The sequence below is a fragment of the Cydia strobilella genome, chromosome 10 (genome assembly GCF_947568885.1).
Source record: "Cydia strobilella chromosome 10, ilCydStro3.1, whole genome shotgun sequence".
In the NCBI taxonomy this organism is placed as follows: domain Eukaryota; kingdom Metazoa; phylum Arthropoda; class Insecta; order Lepidoptera; family Tortricidae; genus Cydia; species Cydia strobilella.
This window is the reverse complement of record NC_086050.1, coordinates 8,542,377-8,555,132: the sequence shown is the minus strand read 5'-3', so window position 1 is coordinate 8,555,132 and position 12,756 is coordinate 8,542,377. Positions and strand designations below refer to the sequence as shown.

General features: G+C 37.3%; 2 protein-coding genes across 3 annotated transcripts in view; one reads left to right on the top strand and one right to left on the bottom strand.

The window, feature by feature from the left end:
* LOC134744704 (ubiquitin-like FUBI-ribosomal protein eS30 fusion protein) overlaps positions 1-12,756 on the bottom strand; it is a 105,603-nt gene that overhangs the window by 58,548 nt on the left and 34,299 nt on the right. The window lies entirely within an intron of this gene.
* LOC134744569 (uncharacterized) overlaps positions 1-12,756 on the top strand; it is a 53,241-nt gene that overhangs the window by 23,201 nt on the left and 17,284 nt on the right. For both annotated transcript variants that reach the window (XM_063678411.1, XM_063678413.1), the window contains exons 2-3: positions 3,287-3,404; positions 7,147-7,272. In XM_063678411.1, coding sequence (XP_063534481.1) covers positions 3,294-3,404; positions 7,147-7,272 — 237 coding nt within the window. In that variant the 5' untranslated portion in view covers positions 3,287-3,293. The remainder of the gene's footprint in view (positions 1-3,286; positions 3,405-7,146; positions 7,273-12,756) is intronic.

Here is a 12,756-nt window from a genome sequence, read left to right as displayed (position 1 = left end):
TTATTTCTAAAATAAATTATTCGTCCCTAATTTACACAAAAATTATACCAAATTTGATCTCATAGCAACAGATATGTAGAAAATAGAGGCAAACTGGACCGCAGAAGCCGACTTTTCCCCTCCCTTTTTGGGGGGTAGCCAGGACTTAATCTCGTAGCTAGTGCGTCAGCTCAGCTTTGTATGAACCAAGGAATAATAAATAGTGTTAAACGATATCCCCTGAGGCCAAAGTGCATACTCACTTTACTTACTTCGCCTACTAAGAGGCAAATCGCGACTTTGAAACGGTTTATCGATCTTATCACATCACTAGATTATCGACATTTAATGTCGACTATTGCCCATCACTTTTCTGTCTGTGTACGTATTTAGAAACTTGACCCCGCCCCTAAAATTAGTGCGATAAGAACAACTGCAGCTTAGGCGAAAAATCCTGCGTAAAAATCTCAAAAATCGAGGTTTTGTACTCGACTGTTTCCTCCTCCAAAACTTAACCAATCGTAACCAAATTTGGAAATCTAAATGATTATGAAATTGTCTGTGTCGGACTGTTTTGATTTTTTGGCTAATTAATATCAGTTTTGAATACCACGCCTCTCATTGCGGCATAGTCAGTGAGGCCATTTTTGGCCATGTGTGAAGGGCTCTAGCGCCTTAAAAAACAAAAATATCAAAAAAAGCAAAACACACCGACACAGATATTGACAATATTAATCTGTGTTGAAAAAATCATTGCTCTAGCTTCAAAAACCACGGAGGAAACAGTCGAGTACGTTTGTATGGAGAAATGACCACTCCTGTTGGCTCTTAATTAAGATTGTGGAGAAAGGCGCATGTGTAAATTATTGAATTATTTATCCTACCCTAGCTCGAAAACTGCGAATAATAAGCACTTAATTTGGGGTTAATTAATACCATAGTGTGTCGCTAGCAGAAAATTCAAATGATAAAATTTATAGCCTAGGTACCTTACCTACTCGTAAATGTAAATGGCAACTGACTTACTTATAATAAACTTACTTAGTTGTGAATATTGTGTCACCGATTTCTAATCAGCAAAAAAATACTGTTATTGCAATATTATGTATAATTGTTTACAAACAAACAAAACAAACACGTTCCAAGGGTTACACACAACTTTTCCGTAGTCATTATAGGTTCATTATAATCGTAAGTGCGTCAGAGCTGTCCTACAGCCGTAACTTAATGAACATATTGTATGAGTAAATAATATTTAATCAGCTGTATAAGCATAATATATATTACCGAGTCATATGATGTCCGTATCTATGTATGTAAAAACGTAATAAATGGGTATGTAGATCGCACACTGAACTTACCTATATTTGCTAGACCGCTCAAACGTGCCACTTCACGCGGTCTACTCCAATTCTAGTATTTGGAGACGCTGCGCTGGATTAAAACGACCTCATTTAACTAAACCGAATTTACGACATATTAACTGATAAAAACAAAATCTATAAAATGATGAACGTCTCGCTTAGTGCACGCCGGACGAATGTGGAAAGTTACGTTATCGTGTCAGAGAAAAAAATCCACACAAAATTTGACAATAAATTCGATTAATGGATACCTGAAAATGTCAAATTTTTCTAAAAAGTAAAAGGTGTTGCTTATTGTGCCTATTTCAATTCTATTCAATTTATTTGTATCAGACATAATTAGTCCATAGAAATGTTAGTAACAGCCGATACTAGTAAATATTTTTGTAAAACCAGCATATAACTGCAGTACCGCAAACTGCACAGTTAACGATTTAGATTATCGGCTATCGCTATTCGATTGTTTATTGACCTAGCTAGGGGCGCAGCCTCCTGGCCTCACTTCCTCCTAGCGCTGTTGCAGATGCTACTCGCTGGTGACTCGCTGAACATTCGCATGATAACTGGTACAAGGTCCTCACTTAGCTTTCATGAATGGTAATTACTAGGAAAACTAGTCTTTACTATAGATAGTGATAAATAATTCTTATTAAGTTATTAAGTGATCTTTCTAATCGATGGATCTTTCGGTTTAAATAAATTTTATTGTCTAAGAAATTACAGAAATTTCGCTTATAAGACAACTTATAAATAGCCAACTTAAAGTAATTATTTACAAATAACGCAATAAGCAAGCACTTATGATAATGTTTAACAATAAACAATTGCATTTGCACGCGAGCTAAAATTAAATACAAGAATTAAACTAAGAATCGACCCTAATGGTCTTTTATATGTAAGTACCTACTTATTATAGAAAAAAAATTGCCATGGAGAAAAATATTGAGTTAAAAATACATCCGGATTTTTCCGGATGTTTTTGCTTTTGCAGAGCCAACAAATATTAAAAATATTGTATATATGTATGTTTATGTATGTTTTGACGACCTGTCTGGCCTAGTGGGTAGTGACCCTGCCTGTAAATCCGATGGTCCTGGGTTCGAATCCCGGTAAGGGCATTTATTTGTGTGATGAGCACAGTTATTTGTTTCTGAGTCATGGGTGTTTTGTATGTATTTAAGTATTTATATATTATATATATCGTTGTCTGAGTACCCATAATACTCATAACCTTGGGCTTACCGTGGGACTTAGTCAATCTGTGTAAAGAATGTCCTATAATATTTATTTATTTATTATTAATAATTTTTATTTATATAAAATATTCTTCAAAAAATATTAATTAGCATCGTACGCTACAAGATAAACATATTAACTTACTATCGAGCTGATTTTGACATTTTGTTTTATTTACCTACACCATTTAGTCATTAACAATCAAAATACCCTTTATTTAATTTATACTTATTCGATATTTATTGCACAATAAATGATAGTCCAAATGGCGGACTTAATGCCTAGACATTTTCTGCCAGTCGAACAGTGGGCTAAACCAGAAAGATTAAGTAGATGCAGGGTATTTAAAAGCAAATTAAATATTAACCCAGCCAGACATTAGATAAATTAGGCTATATTAATAAACTTACACACCCCTACGAATATTTATATTATTTCTAAATGCGAAAGTAACGGTGTATGTCTGCATGCTACCTTTCACGCTTAAACATCTGAACCGATGGAGATAGTTTGAAGCCCGAGGAAGGACATAACTATAAGATAGTTTTTATCAATCATCGTCATCATTCTACCAAGACAAAGTAGCGGGAAAAAGCTAATATACTTATACAAATAGACATGCATAGGTACATACATTTTTAAGTATATTCATTAAGTGAATTGTAGGTAGTTACATGGTACTTAATTTATTAAATTTTTATTTTCAGATCCAAGATGGTGGTGCGAGTAGCAACGGACGAGCGTCCGTTTGAGACGCCCTCGTCGGACGAGAGCGGCCTGGGCCGCGACTCGCCCAGCGAAGAGTCCGAGCCAGAGGCAGCACTGGTAAGCACATTACAGACTGTTTGTATTTTTATATCACAAAGTAGCTTCAAACTTACCTTTAAAGTAATGCCGAATCCCCAAACGTGGTATTCGTACTGACATGCACTTGTCGTGTGACCCTTTCCTTTAATTCTTTTGAGTGACAAGTTCCAACTGTCATCCAGAGCCACGTAAACTTCAACTTCTCAGTCAAGTTCAATATAAACGGCACGAAACATCTGCAGCATATTCCGCATCGTACGCCCGCACTCCACGCACTGCAACCACGGCACAACAACTCTAAACCAGGGTCATGCACTGCATCAACATTTTTTTCAGTTAGGTTAGGATTTTTTAAATTTTAGCATAAATGGTAAAACGTCTAAAAATCTTCATTTCAGTAAGTTCCAAAACATAAAAACAAAAAGTTTTTAATAACTAGGATACCGACCTCTTACTACAAACTAAAAATAATATGAATCTGACACTTTATTTTTGACAAACGTAACATTGATAGTACAGAATTTAAAAAGTTTAACATGGTCTAAAAATTTAAATAAACTAATAATAATACATGGGGTTCACGAAATGTATTGAACCCCATGTTAATTCCAATAACTACCCTGTTCACGCTAGCAGTAGCATTTCACATAGCTCTTGTTTTCATAGGTTTTGAAAAAGTAAAAAGAGTTCCAAAAAATCCGAGCAATCAAGATCCAATCCGTCCAGAGAAATGTGTTTCTTCGTGCAGTTGTTATAAACAATAGCCTCAATGAAGTAAAGACTACCACAACTCGCAAATGCCAAAATTTTAGTAACGGAATCTTAACATGACCTCTCAATCAAAAAAAGAGAAAAGGAAGAGGTATTTGCGAAACGCGGCACAGAGTGTTATCAACGGGTGCCTAATCGGAGTTGTAACCCTTGCTTTTTCTGAATTAATCGTGACCGTACTCCTGCTGCTGTTATAGAACTTTTTCAAGATGGCCATGCAAAGAGCGTGGAAACGGCGGAAACAGATTTTAGCCAAAACGGCTGATGTTGTTTTAGAAACTTGTGCTTGGGCGTTAATGATAATAGGCACGTACATAATTCTTACAGGTTAACATAACCATTCGTCTAAATACAATAGTCATGTTGATACTCAATGTTGTAAACCTAATGTTAAATAAACAAATATTGTAATAATTTGAGGGTTTCATTAAATTGGCTAGTTCTATTGATAGAAGTTACAAGAAACGTTAGGTAAGCAATTAGTTGATTAATTGATCGCCTATAGTGTAATTACCTAGAATAGTGTTAGGGTGGCAACAGTTACCATGTCGCGCGTCGAGGCCAGCCTGCTTTGGACAAGGTCACAGGGAAACCAAAGAGTATAATAGTATATGAGGGAAGCAGCTAAGATTAGTTACTGTTTGGGAAACTAATTTAAGTTAGGTTATAAACAGATACGTCAGGTAAATCATCAGTAGGTAATTCCAAAGAGTTTTTGGTAATTTACAAAATGTTGCATACCTACATCATTTTCCGTAATTCGTATTCATTGTAGGTCATTCTAAAAATTACAATTTTGAAATATATTATATAAATTTAAATCCCTTCTTCTTTTAATCCGTTTGAAAGCTACGATGAAAAAGAGAAGAGTATAAACTTACCCCTCTTTCGTAGACTTGGACCCAATTGGACCACGCTAAGTTTTCATGCCAAGTACTAGGTACGTCAGGTCAAGTATGGCGCTTATTATAGATATGCAAATTTGGCGTAGTCAAGAGTCTATTCATATAATTATGTCAAAGAGATTAGAGTGTAGAGATATACTATTGTCTATGGTAAAGTGGGTTATTGTCATAGTAAATTTTGTAGTCACTTATTGACTGCCATCTATTGACACAGGATTAAAACTAAAAATGAAAATGTATAAAAATATCAAAAATATATATACAGGCGATCAATCCAAATGGGTCAGTATGGAGAAGTCAGAAACTATGAGAGAGCGAAATCTGTTCTTAGGAACCATGGCGTCGATTTTAGATTTAATAATATATATAATTGTAAGGACTTGCTGATTGAAACAACGACATATGGGAAGTGTTCTTTATTCTCTAAAGCGCTATCCTCCTCTAACATTATTGTTTTTACATATATCTATCCTTATCACTCTTACGGGGTTATCACATATCGATTGTGATAACCCCGTAATGACATTCAAATTTTTTTAAACTATCATACATAACCTGGAATCGAACCTGGTCAATATTCTTTATGTAATCGCGTGTAGTATTTGTTTGTATAAGTGATCCTGAAAGTATAAGGACCAAATTTTGCTATGAAATCTTTTGTTGCCATAATTATTAAATCTAAAATGGAAGCCATGGTTCCTAAGAACAGATGTCGCTATCTCTCATAGCTTCTGACTTCTCCCTACTGACCCATTTGGATTGTTCACCTGTATATGCATAAATGTTTTATTTTTATTTTTAGAACGTCATATGACTTTGACGGGGTCCCTTTGTTTGACATAATTATTGAAAGTCATCATGTTAATGATTGTGATATTATCATTAGTCATAAATCTGAAACCGTTACCTTTTCAGGATTTTCCTCGGGTTATCCTATAGATAGGTTAGCTTAGCTTTGTTTTATAGCAATCCTGAAAAGTTACGCGTTTCTGAAAAAAACCAAATTATGACTAATGATAATATGACAATCATTACATTATGACTTTCAATAATTATGTCAAACAATAGAAACCCGACTTTGACCCATGCTCTTTCACTGATGCGTAAAAATTGTTAAATATCAAACGGTAACGCCATCTACACGAGTATAGGCCAAAGGTATGGCGCCATCTATTCGAGCATAAAATTTCTTGATTTTCCGAGGCCCGTTTTTATCCTTAGACTTTACTTATCTTATACGGAGTTACATATATCTTTGATTAGAGTCTGTGCGTAAAGAGAAGAGTCGTAGAATGTATTGGATCCCATGATCCCATACATTTCACAACTCTTCTCTATCCGCACAGACTATGTATTTTAAAATACTGTATGACAGGTACTCTTTGGTCGCGGGATAAATATTAAACTCTTCGAATACTATACCAGCAAAAGAATATCAGCGGGCAACATCCGAAAGTAAATACTTCAACTTCAAAATGTCAATATTCTACTCTAAACTCATAATCATAAATTATACTGCTGAAAATGGTTAATGTTCTTATAATATCTGACAATAGTACCGTGGGTGAGGGTCCAGGTCGAGTAGAAGAATCTTTGGTAAATTATATTTTCGTTCGATAAATCTTGTTTATATACAAGGGTTCCCCCTAACCCAGGAACGTGGACCACGCCACGCTAATGCCTGAACAAATTTTCCTTCCGATTTATATACAGTACAATCTCACTAATTCGGCACTAATGCTGGCACAAGAGACCCGGTTTACTGGAAAAGGTGCCCACTGATTATCAGTCCACCGGGCGATATCAGCCTGTCAGTTAGAACAAAAATTTTAAAGTTCCGAACAACTGACAGGCCGTTATCGTCCTGCGGACTGATAATCAGTGGGCTGCACCTTTATCTGGAACTTCGCCATTTATAAAGAGATAAAAGGGCAAAAATGTAAGCGCACATAGTAAATAAGAACATAAAACGATAATTTTTCGAGATTTCACTGCATATACTTCCTCTCTTATTGAGCTAAACCTCAGATTTCCAGCGTTCTGTATCACGCTACCAAATCACTCGATCTGAATTTGATTTGCAGGTGGTCCCACCCGATGGTGGCTGGGGCTGGGTCATTGTGTTCGCCTCCTTCATGTGCAACGTGGTCGTGGACGGCATCATATTCTGCGGGGGCATGCTCAACGATCCCATCAAGAAAGAATTTAACGTAAGTGAACTTAAATTATAGTAAGTTATGACAGATCAGAAATTCTAGATCCAACTACAGATACATATTTTTTTTAAACTTCTGTGTTTATTAGAGTCCAAGAAAGATTTCATGGCTCTAATCTCAACATGTAGATATGTATGAAATAAATTACTGTTGCCCTCCGTAACCTGGCCAGTGATCACTATCAATGTAGTACGGTAATGAATGAACAAGACTTTTTTGCGTGATATTTCTGTAGCCGTATAGGTAACTCTCTAAGAGCTCTCGTGCACGTGGTATGTGTTTTCAAGCAATAATATAATACTTATTCAATTGGCCAATTAAAATAATCTGAGCTGCAGACATCTGTCTGCAAAAGTGATCTTTGCTACTGAATGACCAGTTTTGAATGCTAGGTTAATTTTGAGGTCATAGCAAAATGATGATTAGTAGACTGCACTTGTAGAAGACTTAATAAGTAGTTAGTATTCACGAGTATTAATGTTGATTGAGTTCGGGATTCGAACGTTAATTAATAACATGTGTCTGTGCAGTTATTTTCATCTTCAACCACACCCTCGGTCGTCACTTACGTCATGGTCGGGCCTCCATACGAGTATTAGTTCTGAACAATTGGCAACAAATTTATGACGACCACGTGATCTTATCATGATCATGACCTCTTTGATCATTTTGTTTGTACTCCTCGCTATCGAAAAACGAACAGAGATCAAGTTGAAGGGCATTAAAATATTGCGTCATCGACTCTAGAGGTTTTTGCCATTTTTGGCCTTTACTACATAGCGTAACAAATTGTCGTGTTCATTGCGTATTTTAGACATATACGTAGACTACTTACTCGATTTCTGTCCGTCTGATTCTTAACCTTGTATTTATTATTTTGCGTCGTTTTTAAATTCCTTAATTTTTAGGGTTCCGTACCCAAACGGTAAAAACGGGACCCTATTACTAAGACTCCGCTGTCCGTCTGTCCGTCTGTCTGTCTGTCCGTCTGTCCGTCTGTCCGTCTGTCACCAGGCCGTATCTCATTAACCGTGATAGCTAGAGAGTTGAAATTTGCACAGATGATGTATTTCTGTTGCCGCTATAACAACAAATACTAAAAAGTACGGAACCCTCGGTGCGCGAATCCGACTCGCACTTGGCCGGTTTTTTTATGTGTATTGTGTATCTAAATATTCAATTATAATAATTGCCTTTAATGATAGTAGATCACATAATTAGTCATATACAGTGAGGTTCGGAATTGTATGGAGAAATTATAAATGGAATTCATTCATAATTTCTCTGTAATGTTATCTAGATCAAATTTGTTGGCAACTGTAGTCACAACACACGCCATATCAACAATACATATACTATTTAAATCCTGTTAATACTACTGCAGGTTGTCATGGCTGAAGTTTAATAATTAAGACTAGACAATTGCACAGATCTAGACCGAACGTCACAACGCGCGATCATTATTCATTACCATAACGCTAAGGCCAAGGCCCGCGCCGGCGCACCCCATTCAATTCATTCATTCACTATATTCTCGTAACCGATCATGTAATTCCTAAATACTATTTTAAACAATGTCAAGTTGTACTATTACCTACTAACTATTTCTCGAAGAGCACAAAACTCGTTATACTCGTTACTCGGGCCCTTGTTCAATGTTGTTGTGCTTACACAAGTGTTGCTTTATAACTTAAACAACATGTACGATAGAAAAACTGTGAAAACATCTTTAACCTCGAGTATATGGTGAGATTCGAAACCGTTTATTTTCACATAATTCTCGTACGTACCGTACGTATTATTTACAATACGGAGACGAAACATTCAGCTAACTATGTTTCAAATCTCTCCGTCTTTCACGTTTCTTCGTTCCTGCAGATATTGTTTACGTTAGGTACGGTATTAATTAAGTCAGAAATATCACCCATGCCTACCACGCTTTCCCAAAGGCATCAATACACAATGGTAATATAATTCAGCGGGTGTGTCAAAATGCCCCCAACGTGGGAACGTAGGTGCGGTCGGAAGCTAACGGAAGATGCATAAAACAATCGTAATAGGACCAATGAAATAACGACTAATATCAAATTGTCGATCTTTGGCCTGGGCACGTTCTCATTGAGCAAAATGATACAAGTTCATCACTCCAAATGGGGCTGTGATATGAGGGGAATTCTGAACATAAATGACAGATTAATTCAAACGATTAATTAGCTAATTGAGGCTTGTCGCGCGTTTATGAATAACGCAGTAGTACAATAGTATCATTCAGTCACGTTTAACTTAGCGTCGTTTTTACAAACCGGTCCGACAGAGATTTCAAAAGGTGATTTCATAAATCATTTCATGATGGCTCTTCTACACGAAGGCACAGCGCTGGACCAGCGAGATGGCTATGAGATGGTTATGGCTCCTCTACACGATGGCCCAGCGCTGCACCAGCGAGATGGCCATGCGATGGTTGAGAGCACGCACTATGGAACGGGCCCCGTGTAAATGCGTGCGCACTATCGCTGGCCCTCTACCTTTGATGTGCGGACGAAAACCGACACCGTAGCCATCCCATCGCCATCCCGCCGCGCCGTAAGCCATCCGACAGGCGACGGCCAGTATGATGGCCCATCGTGTAGAGGACCCATCACATGATTGTGATCACACCATTATCTCTCTCATCTTAGCGTTTATCCCGATTGCATCTGCTGGTGCTTCACCTTTTCCTCCTCCACTTCGCACCGTATTTAGCATCCTCTTTTGTGAGATCATTGGCACGCATGTCATCCCTCGCAACGTCCAGCCAACACCTCAAGGTCTAGTCCCTTTTACCGCACCCAGGCGGAGCCGGTATAAAGTAAGGACGCTAAGGACGAACAATTTCATACATTGACCCCTCGTTTCTATCGCCCGCGCATAATTATATTGCTGGGTACCTAGCTAAGGTGACAATCGCTTGCGCTAGGACAACGAAACGCTTTGTATCTCTATCACTCTTTCATATTATAGGTTTCGTTCGTTACGGAGCGTAAACTGTTCCGCTCGCACAGTGTCATTAACCGCCGGCATCATGGGCGCGACAGCAATATAATTACGCGCGTGCGATAGAGATAGGATAGGAATGTACGAAATTCTTCGTACTTAACGTCCTTACTTTAGCAGACAGTCTCGCCGGTTTTCGCAAGAAGTGTGTGCGTGTCCTATTGTGGGTAGGTATCTAAAAGATAAGTGTATGTGTAAGTATATATATATATCCTTATTTGATTATGCGAACTTTGTACGTCACTGAAGCCCAAGGCAGACAATTAATTGTGCAAGTTATGCCGCTTCGTAGCGACTTGACATTGGAAATGTACTGCGTCAGTTTTGTAAGGGTCGCCAAAAAGTTGGTACTTACTGAATCTAATAAATCTTTTTCGTAAGTACCTACGTTTATTTAAGTAAAACCAATAAAAGCAGTGAAATCAGTGGTTTGGGTTGGTCTTTTTTTGTACTATCACACTATTAGTAGTTACTGATTCAAAGACACGTTACATTTCACTATACTCGTCGATCATACATTTTTTTCCAATCATGGCGAATTTAGGCCAGGCAATTAATGAAATACTTACTGAAAAAATAAGGTTTTAGATGATCGAGCTCTTGTGGCTTCCAACATACATGTTATATCCTGATGCAATAGCCAGTAAACAAATACCTACTGAAGGAATTTCTCGTTTTGGTTCGAATTGGTCCAACTAAAGCTATGATAACCTTCGATCTGGGTAGTTTCGGGTGGGTAAAGTATTTTAGTGAGATTCTGATTGCTTTAAGGGTGCCGCATATTTATGAATTGTTTAGTTTATATTTTTTATAGACAAATTTAGGAGCAGACAACCCTAGCACACCTCCTGTGCACATTCGCGAAGAGCAATGGCCGCCCATGCAAACTCAAGACGTATCGACGTACCGATTTGGAAACAGTGGGACATTGTTACTAAATTAACTCGCAGCATTCTGCCAGTACATTTGCCATTACGTACACTTACACGTAATAAAAATTGGTTACTTATTATATAGAAGATCAAATACGAATATAGAATGTCCTTAAAACCAACGAGGACCTAGCTCTTGCCGAGATTATGAATAAGCTCTCGATTGGACCCTAGCGACTGAGTAGTTTCATAAATAATTACGATTTTACTTATTAGAAAATTTAATTTTTCCCTGACTGGTCTGCAAGATTCTTTCATACATTTACCTTTTCATTTCAACATCGCGATCTTAGTGTTTAAGTCTATCTTGTATAATATATGGTTAGGTCCTTCAGAGATTCTTACTATCTTTAGCTAAAGTACGGCATATCATTAATTTATGACATTAAATCAGTAAATGCACTTGGTTGTTTTAAATAAATCTACTGATTCAGGTAGGGCATTGTTAAATATAAATATAAACTATCTCGTACGGTGCGTAAATTTTCCGCGGGCCACATGGAAAACTTATTTCAGGGCACAAGCACGTGACAGTTTATTTATTCATACATATAATTAAAATAAACTTGCATAGGAGTGAAGAAAGGTAACAGAGTAACAAATCTACACAACAGTGCGAGGCTGTAATAATACTGTAAGCGCAATACATATAGGTATAACCAAACCTACCGCTACCGATTTGATTATGACGTTCAGCAAAAATGAATTATAAATTTTGTGTTCTTGGTAAACCTTAATATTATATTTATAGGTATTATAAACACGTTTAGAAAAAACAAATTTCCTATAGTTCAAAGATCAACGTTACCCACGAATCAAAGTATAAAAGTCTACGGTAGCCCAGTCTACGGTATAAATGTACGTAGAATATTTCTTTAAAAAAAATTGTTCAAGAGATCAGATTCTACTACATTGTAACCAGATTTAACTGAAAACTGTTCGTATTCTGATGGTAATCAGTGTATGCGAACTGAACGCTATACCCCGTATATCTTGAAACAATAAATAACATTGCTCGTTTCACACTCCTGCGTATTCGTTTATTTTTTATTTGTAATATTGATCGTATTTTACTCACCTTCTGGCCACTCGTCTTCGCATCTATATGACACCCGGCCAGTGGTAATGCGATACGTACTCCGCGTGCAACGCTACTGTAATCTCGCAGCACGATTGCACGAGGCTGTCACTCTTTTACGAGTGTTTACTCCCATGAAACAAGTGTGACGCGACGTTTGTGATACTCGTAGCAGGGACAGTGTTGTAATGTCTGGCGGCGGCCCAAGATCTAACTGTGCTGGCGTCTAGTTATTTTGAGATCGCACAATAGTGTCGCTATGTGTGTAACTGATGCACTTCGCTGGCTGAAAATGATTCAGTGATTCTTTGAACCCCCGACGCAAAAAGAGGGGTGTTATAGAGTTATATATTTGACGCCAATGTCTGTCTGTCTATCTATGGCATCGTAGCTCTCCAACAAATGGACCGATTCGGTTTTTTTTACGTAAAAGCG